At 37.1% G+C, this 13629-nt stretch overlaps 1 protein-coding gene across 4 annotated transcripts in view; it reads right to left on the reverse strand.

Annotated features, from left to right (window-relative positions):
* Nucleotides 1-2504: 2504 nt before the first annotated feature.
* Nucleotides 2505-13629, reverse strand: part of LOC121317382 (protein dopey-1-like) — a 41075-nt gene continuing 29950 nt past the window's right edge. For all 4 annotated transcript variants that reach the window (XM_041253255.1, XM_041253257.1, XM_041253256.1 and 1 more), the window contains 16 exons: nt 13055-13180; nt 12584-12718; nt 12369-12424; nt 11671-11775; nt 11160-11226; nt 10782-10926; nt 9599-9678; nt 8773-8882; nt 7943-8092; nt 7437-7498; nt 7088-7240; nt 5879-6015; nt 4797-4852; nt 4210-4374; nt 3675-3804; nt 2505-3164 (listed from right to left, as the gene is read on the reverse strand). In XM_041253255.1, the coding sequence (XP_041109189.1) occupies nt 2871-3164; nt 3675-3804; nt 4210-4374; nt 4797-4852; nt 5879-6015; nt 7088-7240; nt 7437-7498; nt 7943-8092; nt 8773-8882; nt 9599-9678; nt 10782-10926; nt 11160-11226; nt 11671-11775; nt 12369-12424; nt 12584-12718; nt 13055-13180 (1971 nt within the window). In that variant the 3' untranslated portion in view covers nt 2505-2870. The remainder of the gene's footprint in view (nt 3165-3674; nt 3805-4209; nt 4375-4796; nt 4853-5878; nt 6016-7087; nt 7241-7436; nt 7499-7942; nt 8093-8772; nt 8883-9598; nt 9679-10781; nt 10927-11159; nt 11227-11670; nt 11776-12368; nt 12425-12583; nt 12719-13054; nt 13181-13629) is intronic.

Here is a 13629-nt window from a genome sequence, read left to right on the forward strand (position 1 = left end):
CTCAGACCAGCAGTGCTCACATCAAGTCCATGCAGGTTAATTGGAAGAAGATCTTGGACTGAAAAGATATTAAATAAAACAACCTACTCCTTCGTGGTAATAAGTGGTTTCTTGCTAAATATCCTCTCATAAATGTTCTTTTGCTTTTGCATTTGAATAAAGTATTGAGATGGAGGTAGGTGAGCACTGCTGCTCTTTTGAAGGGGAAGATTACAGAATCGTCTACTATTATAATGACCCTACCCTAACCTTGATTACACCTTCCAAAAAGAACTCCTCACAAAGGTATGTTGAGAATAGGCTGGAAGTGTTAGGAAATGTATTTATATATTACTTCTGTTCTGATTATTATTATTTTTTTTAATATCTGCATTATTTTTGCGTTTTAAAGTGTATTCAGGCAGGTTTAGATCTTCAGATTGCAGTGGTACAAACCGCAGTTCCACACGATACCTTGTGGAAAAAAAAATAAAAAAAACTATTTTGCATTACATTTCTAGATCAGTCCTGTGTCTGTCTCTTAAGTTATGTTTTTTGCTTGGCTTTGCAGACATGTTGGTAATTGAGGCAGTCCTGGCACTGAAAGGTCAATTTACCACTGGGATGAAATGCACACAGGCCTTCCAAAAAGGCAATTCAAAGTAAAGGTCAGTACATCAAATGACAGCCCTGCAAATCACTCCCAGGTCATGCAGGTGTACTTACTGTATTGACTGGCCTTGTTAAAGAAACTGCTGTGCGTATCCATTGTGGCTCTGGTACTTTACACTTCTACATATACAAAGGAACTACTTATACAGTCGTGTTGAAACGTGGTTAGGATTTTGTTGTGCACAAATTATTGCAAATATTAGAATCCCTTTTTTTTTTTTTTTTACAAATTGTTTTATTTTTGTTGTGTTTACCAAAATACCTGAATACCTTTTTTGTGTGTTTTTTTTTTTTTATTTTCTTAATGAACAATATCAAACAAGACCAGTACAAATATATTAAATGTTTACAGAAAACTAAAAATGGGAGTAGACCATGGCAGCAGACGGTCCTATTGATTTTAAAATGGTCAAATTGGCCATGAATCCTTTTTCATAAAGCAATTCTGTAATTAGCACAGAATGTACCGGTAAATAGAATGTTAATTTTACATGCTGATTTGTTATGATGTCCAACAGGTGACAGACAGGAGAGTTATTGACACCACAGGTGCAGAGAGGTGTGCAGTTAGCCCACAAGGGCTCCAGGAAGCAAATGATGCTAGTGAAGAAGTACAGTCTGCCCAGGGCCTTCGTCAGCCCATCAGGAATTGAAGATGTTGTCCAGGTATACTCTGGTAGGGGAGTCTTAGGCTAATCAACATGAGATTTTTTTCTGTATATACAGTATAATGTATAATAAATAATTATAACACTGTGTATGCTACTATTGGAAGTGTATTAATTGTAGAGCAATAGTCCTTGTGTATTTCTAAGATGGGTACGCATCCTGCATACTGTACCGTTTTATGGATTCATTTAAGTATATATGCACTAAAAAGATGTGATATATTTTAGGATATGGATCAAAATATTTGAAATAATGTTAAGACTTCTACTTCAGAATTCCATTCTGTGCAGTATTGTACTATTTGTTTAATTCAGTATAAATATATAAATAAAACCATGTTGAGAACAGTGCTTTTAAATTGTCTTTGTAAGTTATGATCATGGCTTCTTCGTATTTTCATTTGCATATCTGTATGTCACGGCTGTTCTACTTTTGTAATCTGTTGGAGCTAGATAAACACAAATAACTTATACATACGTTTAAAATAAACCACTTTTGTTCACAATAACAGTACCCTTCACCATGGATATCTTTACTAAAGCCCACTAACTGTTGCCAAGGTCACCTACTGCCTGCTGCAGAGGGTATTCATGTTTGAGTAGTGCTGTTTAAATAAGGGATCAATATAATGGACATGAATAGAAAGTTATACTGTTGAGATATGGGTCTATATTTCCAAGTAGCAGGCACTGGGACATTGATCGTGAACATACATTTATTTTGCAGCATTGTTTCAGTTTGGTAGCATGTGGAGATTACGAAAGGGTTCCTTTGCAAAGAATCAGATCAGATGCTAGCCAGCTGGTGCTATCGACTTGCGGCTGTGTTGGATCTTCGCACTCACAAGTTGCTGTAGTGATCAAGTGTTCTGGCTAGCTGCTAGTGTCATGGCTGTTTTCATGTGAGGCGATCCCATTGCACTTGCTGGTTTTTTGTACTTGGGGAAGGTTATTCAATTAATTATAGTGTGATCCTCATGGAAAGGTTTTTGTAATGATTATATGCACCTAAAGCAACTAGTCTGTACAAATTAATGCAATACATTTATACAAACCATTCATGCTGCTTGCAGTTGTTTATGTGGAAGATGTCTTATTGGGTGGCTGAAGATAAAAATGAAAAAAAACAAACTACATGATTTGGTAATTGTAACTAATCTAGTTTGTTTTATATGGTCATGATACCAGTGTAATCTAGGGTGCAAAATTGTTGTAACCATAATGATTTTTATTTCATGGTGTTTATTCAGTAATACAGAATGGTAGAGAATAGTACAATAATATACAAGTAGGCTATAGGCAATAAACTATAGTCAACAATACATAATTTAAATCAAACTTCACAGCAGTGGTTGTTTCATATATACAAATACAATTACTTCAATTAAATAATAAATACAGCTTTGAACTGTGAAATGTGTTCATTTTAAAATACAAAAAAAGCATATACAAAGTTTAAGATTTGTTTGTTGTTGTTTTTAGTCAGCTTTAGATTTGTATGGTACCACTGTTTGTACACACACACACACGCACACACAATTAATTTTTTGCTCATGTTTTTATCACCCCTTCAAGAAAGTCCTTCTCGACCACTTCCTCTATTTCCTGTCTAGCTTTGCTCCAGAACACTTTCTGGGTCTCCATTTTGATGTCCTTGTTGGGGTACAGCACCGGGCTCCCTGAGTGTCCTGCAGCCCTGCTCGTCACCTTGCAATTGAACACCTGGCTGAGCACATTGAAGAAGGGCAGCAGCTGCTCCATGCTGCGGATGGTATAGAGTGTCAGCAGCAAGTGACCCGGCTCCCAGGCCAAGGCTCTCCCTGAACAGTCCTCCTCCGGGTTTTTCTGTTGTAAGAAATGCAAATAAATTACAGAGGCAGATGGACGTGGTATGAATGTAAAATCAATGTTTCCACTAAACAGTCTTAAATGGTAGAGGTACTCTTGTCAAGCCCAGGTTTGCAAGTCATATAAAAATAAAATATTCCAAAATTCTGACCATCCTGGACCTTCAATTGGACTTGAATAATCAAGATCAGTACAGTAAGGTATAGTTTAAGTACCATCTTCTGTTGAGATGTATCTAAAATGAATACTTTTTAAAAATGATATTTCAAAGATAGCCATCAATACTTGAAAGAATCAGTTCAACACTTATCCTATAAATGTCTTAACACTTTCAACACTGCAGACCTGTATGTAGATTGAGGACAAATATATTAACAATTATACCTGGGTCCATTTTTATTTCCTTTTCATTAAAAAATACTGAAGCTATTTAATTAGTTATCCTAGGGTACTTGTCCTGTAAAAGTTACTTTGTGTTGAACATGTTAAATGCTCATGCTAAATTACCTTTGCCCTCTTCCTTAGCAGTTTTGCTAGTCGAACGACGTAGGGCTTGAATTCCCTTTGGTGAGTGCCTTGCCTACGGACCTCCAACCCAGAATCATCAGATGCTTCTGGAATGAAAGCCCAGCGATACCTAGGGCAGAGAAATGCACACTTTTAATATCTGAACAAGGGGGGGCTCTGAATATAAAAAGGACCATAGCAGATATTTTAAAAACTCACCTGTTTCAGGGGGAAGAAAATTCCCGTACACATCCCTAGTTTCTTTACTAGGCTTAACCATGCATTTTGTGTCTTTATTAAACATGGCAAATACCAATGCATGCAGAAACAGTCAAGAACACATGTCAAAGACTCAAAAATCACAAGGTATAACATATTCCTTTAAGTAATACGTGAAAAACAAACAATTCTTGCAACATGGGTTAATTCTTCATTTAGTATCTAACTGTACTTTACAGTAAAAGCCTTTCAAAATCACCCCTAAGATAGGTGTAGTGTACTGTCAATTTCTAGCTAAGTTAGATGTTAAACTTACATCTGGAACTGTGGCAGGCTTTCCGAAGGTAGAGCCAGGGCCAAGTCCAGGAACTTGCAGGCGGAGAGGTAGAGGTTGAGCCAGCGCTGGCTGTTGTAGGAGGTGGAGAATCCATTACCCCCAGTATAAGTCGTTTCCAACCCAGCCACCGTAGGGCCAGAAGTCCTAAAACAGACAAGAGGAAATGCACAACTCTAAATACCTGCTCAGGCAAGCCAATGTGCCTCCATAAATCAGAGAACTGCATTGTATACTGAGAACTAGGAGAATTGCACAAGGGATATACCAGATCAAGTGGTCCAAATCCACGGCAGGTGTTTGTGGTTGATAATACATGAACCACATGTGATGGAGAAAAGGGTGACAGGACAGGGTGCCATGTGCTTGTTCCAGGTGCTTCCCACTATGAAATAATGTATTGAACAACCCCCACCCCCCGATGCTGGTAGGACCCAATATTTATATTTATTGTACTATAGATCAATATGATACAAGCATATACAATATTGTAAATGTTGTACTCCAAGCTGACTCCGACTATTATAATACTAATGTATTAGAAAAAGCATATCACTTTTTGTTTTTACCTTGAAATATCTTCGTCTGCTGTGAGTTCCTGTTCCATCAGTAAAAATACTTGCACCTAAAGTAAGAAAAAGAAACTTAAATATTTAGCTTAAATATTTACTTAAATATATATGTAAACTAGAAACAAACAGAGAGCAAATCCACTAACTGTCCTGTAATCAATACATTTTAAAAGAGATGCTGACTGAATATACCTAATACTAACTGCTTTCTTTTCTTATAGAATGGTATGTATAGAGATTACTTCAAACGCAGTACATTACAATATGGCAAGAAATACATAAAATATAGAACTGGACCAAGCATGTGATGAATGATGCGGACGTATTGATTGTACCAGCTCCATGCATACATTAGTATTCATCACGTATGCTACGTACCCTTCTGAAGCTCGTGACGCATTTTCTGATTTTAAAAATGTAACTGTGTTGCATGTGTCTTTTTTATTACTAACTGCTATAACACAACTAGTTCCTCTGTCAAACTTGATAGTTTTTATATCGTAGCCCTGGTTAGTATTTCCCAACCTCTAAATAACACAATTTTATTTTGTACTGTATGTACCTGAAGTTATTATGTATGCACTACATTTCTAGTGACACTATACATTTTGTCTGCATGTGATACATATGTGCACATACCATTTAAAGTGGTTATTAAGTCCTGGTTAATCTTTTGTTGCCAACCTTAAACGGTGTATATGTAACCATCATGTGTAACATACATTTGTACACATACTGTACACATAATTACAGTAGATTATAAAAATCACCATTTAGAGACTGGTAAAATTATAGGAAATTAAAATACCTACAAGTGAAAAATTCTGCATTGAATACAATAAGGCTTGACTCAGTATACCTTGACATTAGACACAATTTATTATTATTATTATTATTATTATTATTATTATTATTATTATTATTATTATTATTATTATTATTATGTTTTTTTTTAAATTAGAGTTAAAACAGATTTACCTAAAAGTCCTGTCAAAAACAGACAAATTAAACAATGGTATAATTTTCTATTTATACCACTGTATTTTGTTTTCTATGATGTTTGTACAATTTAATGTTACCAGCTCTGTGATCATCGTTGGCCACAGGGAGGTCAGGTGCTGCGGAGACACTCTTAGGAGAAGCACTCGAAAGAACAGGAACACCTGTGCATGGAGCGTCGGGACCTGGGGCAAGCGCAGACTCTCCACTAGCCTCTCTGAAATTAGTGTATACAAAAAAATAAGCAAGACCACTTGCCTTAATAACAGTTTCTGTCAAATACATACATTTTAAAACGTAATATACTCTTGGAGAACATTTTATATGGGAGGTTTTACCTGTATTGAATAGGTTGTGCCATGAACACATTTGTTAAACAGCAGTTCTGTACTATGTTTCAAATATTTGATTAAATTCATTAGACCTGAGTGTTGCATTTTTTTTGTGCACCAGTATGTATATATATCAGGGCTTCTCAAACTCGGTCCTGGGGACACCCTGTGGCTGCTGGTTTTCATTACAACCGAGCTCTAAATTACTTAACTACACTCTTAATTGAACTGATAATTTGCTTAATTAGACCTTTTTACTTGTTTTCAGCTCTTAAACAGTTGCAGTTCAAGTTACTTATAAAATGTTATAGCTAACTTGAAATATGCAACTGTTCAAGAGCTGAAAACAAGTAAAAACATCTAATTAAGCAACTTATCAGTTCAACTAAGGGTATAGTTAAGTAATTGAGAGCTTGGTTGGAATGAAAACCAGCAGCCACAGGGGGACCCCAGGCCCACCATGCAGCCAGCCGTGAGCTACAGCGTCGGAGGACAACGCAGCTCTAAGCAGCTTACAGGTAAACCCGCAGGCACCCAACCAGTCTACAGGTGTCGCTGGTGTGCGGTGAACCAAGGACACCCTGGCCGACCTAAGCCCTCCCCCCGGGCGGTGCTTGGCCAGTTGTGCGCCACCCCAACTTACTCAACAGTTCTGTACTCTAATGGTATGAGTCTAAATCTTAAGAAAGGTTTGAATCTATGAAGAGTGTGTAATTTCTATCACAATTTATAAATAATGGTATACCAAGAAGAGAGCCTACAAATAAAACAAATGCAACAATGACGTTTACAATATTGTAAATAGAAAACTTTCTGCTCTTCTGCTTTTCTCCCTTTTTATCCCCTTAAGGTGCATAAGGAATTGCGCGGTTGTTGAGTGGTTGTTCTACGCAATTGGACAGGAGATTTTGTGGACACCTATATAACTGTAGAGGGATGTGCTGAGACTGAACTGACCCTGGATGTCCGGAAGATACTTCTGGTACTGGTCCACCTCACTGCTGAAAATGGTGAAGGCTAGGCGCTTGAGGAGCATTGCTCTCTGCTCCAGCTCAGCATCACGGTTTGAAAACAGATTGAGGGAGCTGCTCTGCGCCACGGCAACCCGCGCTACACACAAACAAACAAAACAAAGAGCAGCAAGGTTAATCTGTCTTCATTCTTCAGATGAAACTTCAAACATTGGAACAGCAGCTGATGTGCACCAACATTTTTTTTTTTTGTATACTGTTGACTTGTATTCCTTTTTAAAATTAATGATTATATTTTTATTAAAATTATCCATCATCTCCCAAAACGCACTTACTCATCAAGTCTCGGAATGTGGTTTTGTCGTGGGTCATCAGGTGATCCATGATCGCTCTCCAGCTAGAAGAAAAAAGAAAAAGAAAAAGGTGAAGATGTTGCAGTGCCCAAAAAATGTACAATTTGTATACTGCCATATCATTCTTTATTATCTATTTCCTATATTCTTCATATAGTTTGGCCTTTGCTGAACTCTTGACAGACACACTCCACACAGGTATTTTAGCTGAATGGATACTCTGGAATATACATATATACAGGCATAACTTTTTGAAGACTACAGTATAGGAAAAAACTGCAGACTGCAATTGTAATACAGGAAAAGATAGCTCCACTCAAAACTGCAGAGCACTAAACTGACTTGATTGTATGCATGCTTGACAGTACAGGATATATTTTTGTAAAGTAGCTGAAAGTAAAAAATAATAATAATAATAAAAAAATTGTATACCTTTAAATAACACAACAGATATAACCGATCCAAGCACGCAGTCTTGCTAAACTTACTGACTAACACATGAGGAATCCATGTGGAAGAATGTGTGGTCCATGAAGAGGTCGAAGGCTTCCTTCTTCCACGCTCTCCTGGTGTACTGGTATCCGCTAAGGCTGCTTAGCAGCTGCACACAGGCACGGTAGCTGGGTGCATTATGGGCACTGGGATTGGAAATTGGGATGACAGTTCAATAAGCAGTCTTTCAGTAGGTACAGTAATACCTTGCCTATAAGCCTAATTCTGAAGCACGTGCATAGGAAAATGCACTGGCACATTGTTAAGGTAGAATCTAGCAAAAACAAAGTAGTTGCAGGGTTAGGCAGTTAATATATTTATTAATTGAAATACATACTTTCTAGCTGTTTTATAAGGGTGAAATTATTTTATTGCTCTTTGAAAATATTCAAAATCACTATATAAAAAGACAAACTGTAGAGATCAATACTTTGCAGTAGAAATAGCATAGACAGGCCTTCCTACATTTACTTTAATTAATGAGTTAAAAAGCTCAAATCAAAACTTTACAAAAGCATTTTGCCAGAACATGTGCCTGGGACACTTTTGGAAACAAGTTGCTACAATCCTGGAAAGCTTTAAATAAATGTAGAGTTTATATTAAAATTTGTTCAAATGTAACATAACACACACAGCTATTTTCAACACGTCACTCCCACTGCTCACTGTAATCAAATTTGGACCCTTGCTGGCTGCATTATATCCCAAGTGAGGCTTTAAGGAGTTCCACAGAACTCTGACACTAACATTGCACGTGGATAACGATTGTGTGTGCCAGTAAAGATATGCATTACTATGCAAATGATTCATTCCAGCAGTTTGTTACCTGTGGTTGCGGAGGTAGGGCACTACGTAATGCATAATGTTAACCAACAAAGGAATAACCCTCTCCTTCTCATCGCTGTAAAACACCATGTCCAACAGGTGAGCCAGGACCTGAAAGAATATCACAAGGCGGAAATGTATGAGCAAATCACCAAACAAGTTTTCTATAAGAATAGTCCACTAGACAAATGGTCTGGCTTTTGGTTTGGAGACCACTTAAAAGACTGAGGACAGTAGAAACACAAACATGCATGTTTTCTGGACTTCAACTCGTTACCTAATGAGTTCATTATTCCAAATTAATTAATTCTTAGTCAGGTTAGAGATCAAATTAATAATATGATAACATGGGTTAGACAACATAACTTTTAGAAAGTCCAATCAAAAGAGATTCACACAAGGACCACATGTGATTGCCATACAGTATATTTAACATGAATTCTAGAGATCTCTGTAGACAGTGCTTTGTTGAAACCCACTTTAAGGAACATTTAAGGAACATTTCAGACACATTCAAGATTCATAATGCTTGTATTGAATTTTTAAGGTAAAACATACAAGAAAATCAAGTAATTATACACTGAAGGTTGAAACGCTTGTCACCTTGACTTAGGTTTCTTATAAGTTTCACCCTAGATTCTATGAGTGTGTGTTCTGCAGTTATGGATTACAGGTATGCCTCAGTAAAAACTAATAACCTTCCATCCCAGAGGCCAGTATGCTACCAGCGGAGACACTTCATGTCATACATACTGTACTGTGGTGGGTTAAATTATTTACGTAGTTACAATATGTCTTCTAAAAAGATAAATAAATCAATGATTTACCTCAGCCAGCAATGTCAATGCATGCACGCTGTACACAGATGGTGTAAAACTGGAAGCCTCCATCACAGTGAGCATGAGATCTGAAACACAAATGTTAAATAAAATGTAGTCATCATTTTAATCATTCTAACGCACACAAGAATAATATGTTCTTAACACTAGGGTTCTTTAATCACGGTGAAGATTTTCAAAGCCTTTACTCCAAATCGCTATCACACCAATTGTTTTAATGATGACTTAGAGTTAAAAGCTTTGAGAATCTCACCCATGCAAGTGATATCTTTAAAGCCCTTTACTACTAGCTCTCATAACAGGGTTTTTTTTTTCAGAACAGAAAAAATGCACAAAGTGGTCAACCAAGAAATAAACAACTGGAATAAGGTTCTTGTAGCAAGTTTTTTTAGTTTAGTTTAGTTTTTTTTTTTATTCATTTTTGATTTGTAATCAGTGTTTCCCTGAAGAATAAAATGTGTAAAAAAAACAACCTGGAGACACATACGTTTTTGGAAGTCTACAAGAACTAATGCCCAATTGAATATATGAAAGGTTATTTACAAAGGGAGACTGAAAAGGCATGAGACATTTCTAAAGGAGCAGTACAAGGAACACGGAGGTCGACTGGTGAGTCTGGATCGTATTTTTTTTTTTTTTATTATTATTTTTTTTTAATGTAGTAGTCTCCAATTGTTTTTATAATTTTTTCTCCCAATTTAGAATAGCCAATTATTTTTAGGCTTAACTCACCGCTACCACACCCGTTCTGACTCGGTAGCAGCGAAGACGAACACACGCTGTCCTCCGAAGTGTATGCTGTCAGCTGACCACTTCTTTACACAGTGCAGTCCCACCATGCAGCCACCTCAGAGCTACAGCGTCTGAGGACAATGCAACTCTGGGCAGCTTACAGCCAAGCCCGTAGGTGTCCTTCCAGACAACAGGGGTCACTGGTGCGCGATGAGCCGAGGACACCCTAGCTGACCTAAGCCCTCCCCCCCACCAGGGTGGCACTCGGCCAATTGTCCCCCTGGGAGCTCCCGTCCACGGTCGACAGTGGAATAGCCTGGACTCGAACTGGCGCATCCTGCACTCCATGCAGAGCGCATTTACTGGATGCGCCACTCGGGAGCCCCCTGGATCTTTGTAAACCAGTGTATGACACACTGAGGCTATACTGCATTCGCACCTTCAACATCTGGTTCAAGAGTGGCTCCATCTACCACAATCTGTGGGGATGCCTTTACTTCCAGATTTCTCCTCAGCCAGGTAGTCTGCTCCAAGGAAGAGCCAGCAATGGTCCCAATGGCTTCCACTACTTTGTGCGTAACATCCTGTTAAAGACAAGTAACAATAAACCTTGTTAAACTGGACACAGTTCTGCCTCAAAAGGAGGAGGACGGCTCTAAGTGGTTTTTGACAGCAAAATAAACTCGCAACCCACCTTTAGGGTTCTGGATGAAATTTCTGATAATGTTTTCCATGCTGAGCCACTTGGCTCTATGAGACTGCACAAAGTTTCAGGTTGTTTTTACAGTAAACAAAAAAAAAGGACAAACTCTCTCACCTGCAGGTCTCTCTGGTCCTTCTTATTTTCTAAATTGGGATTCTTCAAAATGAATTCATTGAGAACTCTTTACAAAAAAAAGGATATCATTAGATCAGTAGTTCTTTTGGTAACTTTTTAAGCCATTTAAGAAAGTGTATGGGCAATGCTTTGTTACAAAATGCTTAACAGTGCATTCAATAAATATAATGTTACTAAAATATTCAGTTTGAGTTTTATATTTCATATTATACATTTAATACATTTATGTTTCCTGCATACTGGTATATATTTTATTAATTGAAAACTGAGGACTATTGCCAAGAGAAATACCATACTTTACTAAGTTATGCAACATACACAATTTAATTATATTACAGCTTATATTTGCATGAAATAAACACACCCAACTATAATAGTATTTCTACAAAAATAAATGGCATATGAAATACTGCAATATAAATTATTTACTAAGAAATAAAAGCCTTCATTGAACACAATGCGTGACAATGCAGAGAAAAGACCTCTGTACCCAAGTATAAGGAACTGGCCAGGTGACGGGAGCCCAAGCTGCACAGAGTCTTTCAGTAAAGCCAGCAGGGATGACCAGCTGTCCACCAGGTTTGACACAGGTATCCTGTAAAGACAGAGAAAGATAAACCTTATAACTGATGTTATTAGCAAGTATGTCAGTAACGTACAGCTGTAAGTTCAAAATCTGAGCCATCAGTATGATGAAAAAGTTGATGAGCAGGAACCAGTGTGTACAGAATAGTATAGAATAAGCAATGGCAATGAAATGTGCATCACAATTTGTTAAGCGGTTGTGCAGATATACTATATGCAAAAGTGGGACACACAGACGGATGTCAGCTAAATGGATAAACAGATACCTCCATATATCCCAAAAATCTAATACTCTCCATATCGGAAGCCTAATAATGTTAATACCAAGTTTCATGGCAATTGGAAAAGCGGTTCACCAGATTTATGCAAAAATATAAGTGTCACCTACTGCACGTACAACGGCCTTCGCTAACTAGGCTGATAATAACTCTGATTCACATAATTATAAATGTAGCCTGAAAAGATGTGGCACAGAGGACATCCAGCAGGAACATGGCTGCCTATTTTTGCAACAAAAACAGAATGAAAAATGCAATTGGTCTTGCATTACTGTAACATTTTCATAGCAATCACTTCTAAAAAAAGAAGAAAAACAAGTATTACCTTTGTACATAAGCATAGAAAAACTGCAGCATACATACTTCCAGAGAGAGATGTTTCTGAAAACCATAAACGAAAACCAAAATAAATAAACAAAACATGTCAAAAGGATGCTACAGTAAATTTGTTGAAGAAACTGCAGTCAGTGAAATAGTGCCCAGTCCCCCATTAAATGCAGTATTAAAGAGCCACGCTGCTAGAAGCCAAACAGTCCCAACCTTTTCCTTTGCAATAGCTGGCGGCTGCTTTAAAACCTCTTTCACAGTCTGCATCACTGTTTCTGTTCTCATTGCACTAACAGAGCGCACTAGCTCCACTAACACCAACTGTTCTTCACTAGCTGTGGGAATTACCTGGAAAACAAAGGAAATATTGAACGTCAACTACTGCGTTCCTTCACTTGAGAGGCAGGTCATTAAAGTAATGTGCATATATCAAAAATAGGACGGATCATCTTCACACTGTAAATCTACCTTTAATGGATTAAATGTTTAAACATTTTAAAGAAACAGACCATTTAAGTCTTATGTAGACCTGATTAAGTATTTACAGTCATCTTTATATCTTACTATTGATTTTCACCAACAGCAAATGTAAAAAAATAAATGCAGGATCCTGATAATACATTAAGTTTTGATTAAATACAAGTCAGTGTGCAGTGAGAGATTTAGATTTAAGTTCAATCTTACTTTATTCCGGGTCGTGTTTTTGCCTTGTTTCCTTTCATTCCACACGTATGCTATGGCTGCCATAAAGTGCACCCCATGGTTCATGGAGATGGGTCCCAGAAGCTCGAGAATCTGCTGCCTCAGATTCTGAAACAACAAAGGGACAATGAGGGCTAAAGTTCTCATTCCAAGCCGCCATGGTTTTTGCTGATTGGGATGCACATCATATTGTAGCATATTCATTGTAAGCACATGTTCTTATTCGTCAGACGTAATTAAAAAAAAAAAAAAAGACATCTATAATATAAAGGTGTTGAGGATTCTTAACAAGGATTACAGTTTACTGCAATACACTTTTTATTGCACAATTCTAGTGTAAAGTACAATGTCACGTTATTTAAAAAAATATAAAAAATAAATCAATTAAAAAGGTTTCTTATAAATGCTGTAGCTACATGTGTTTATAACTAGGCTTGCTACCATTCTATTTAAATTTTTGCGAAATCAACAATTAATATCGACGTTTATTTTAGAAAGAATTTACGGGTTTTCTTCGATCTATTTTTTTTAATTCAAGCAGAGAATGGGTGAAATCA

Source organism: Polyodon spathula, chromosome 6 (genome assembly GCF_017654505.1).
Source record: "Polyodon spathula isolate WHYD16114869_AA chromosome 6, ASM1765450v1, whole genome shotgun sequence".
In the NCBI taxonomy this organism is placed as follows: domain Eukaryota; kingdom Metazoa; phylum Chordata; class Actinopteri; order Acipenseriformes; family Polyodontidae; genus Polyodon; species Polyodon spathula.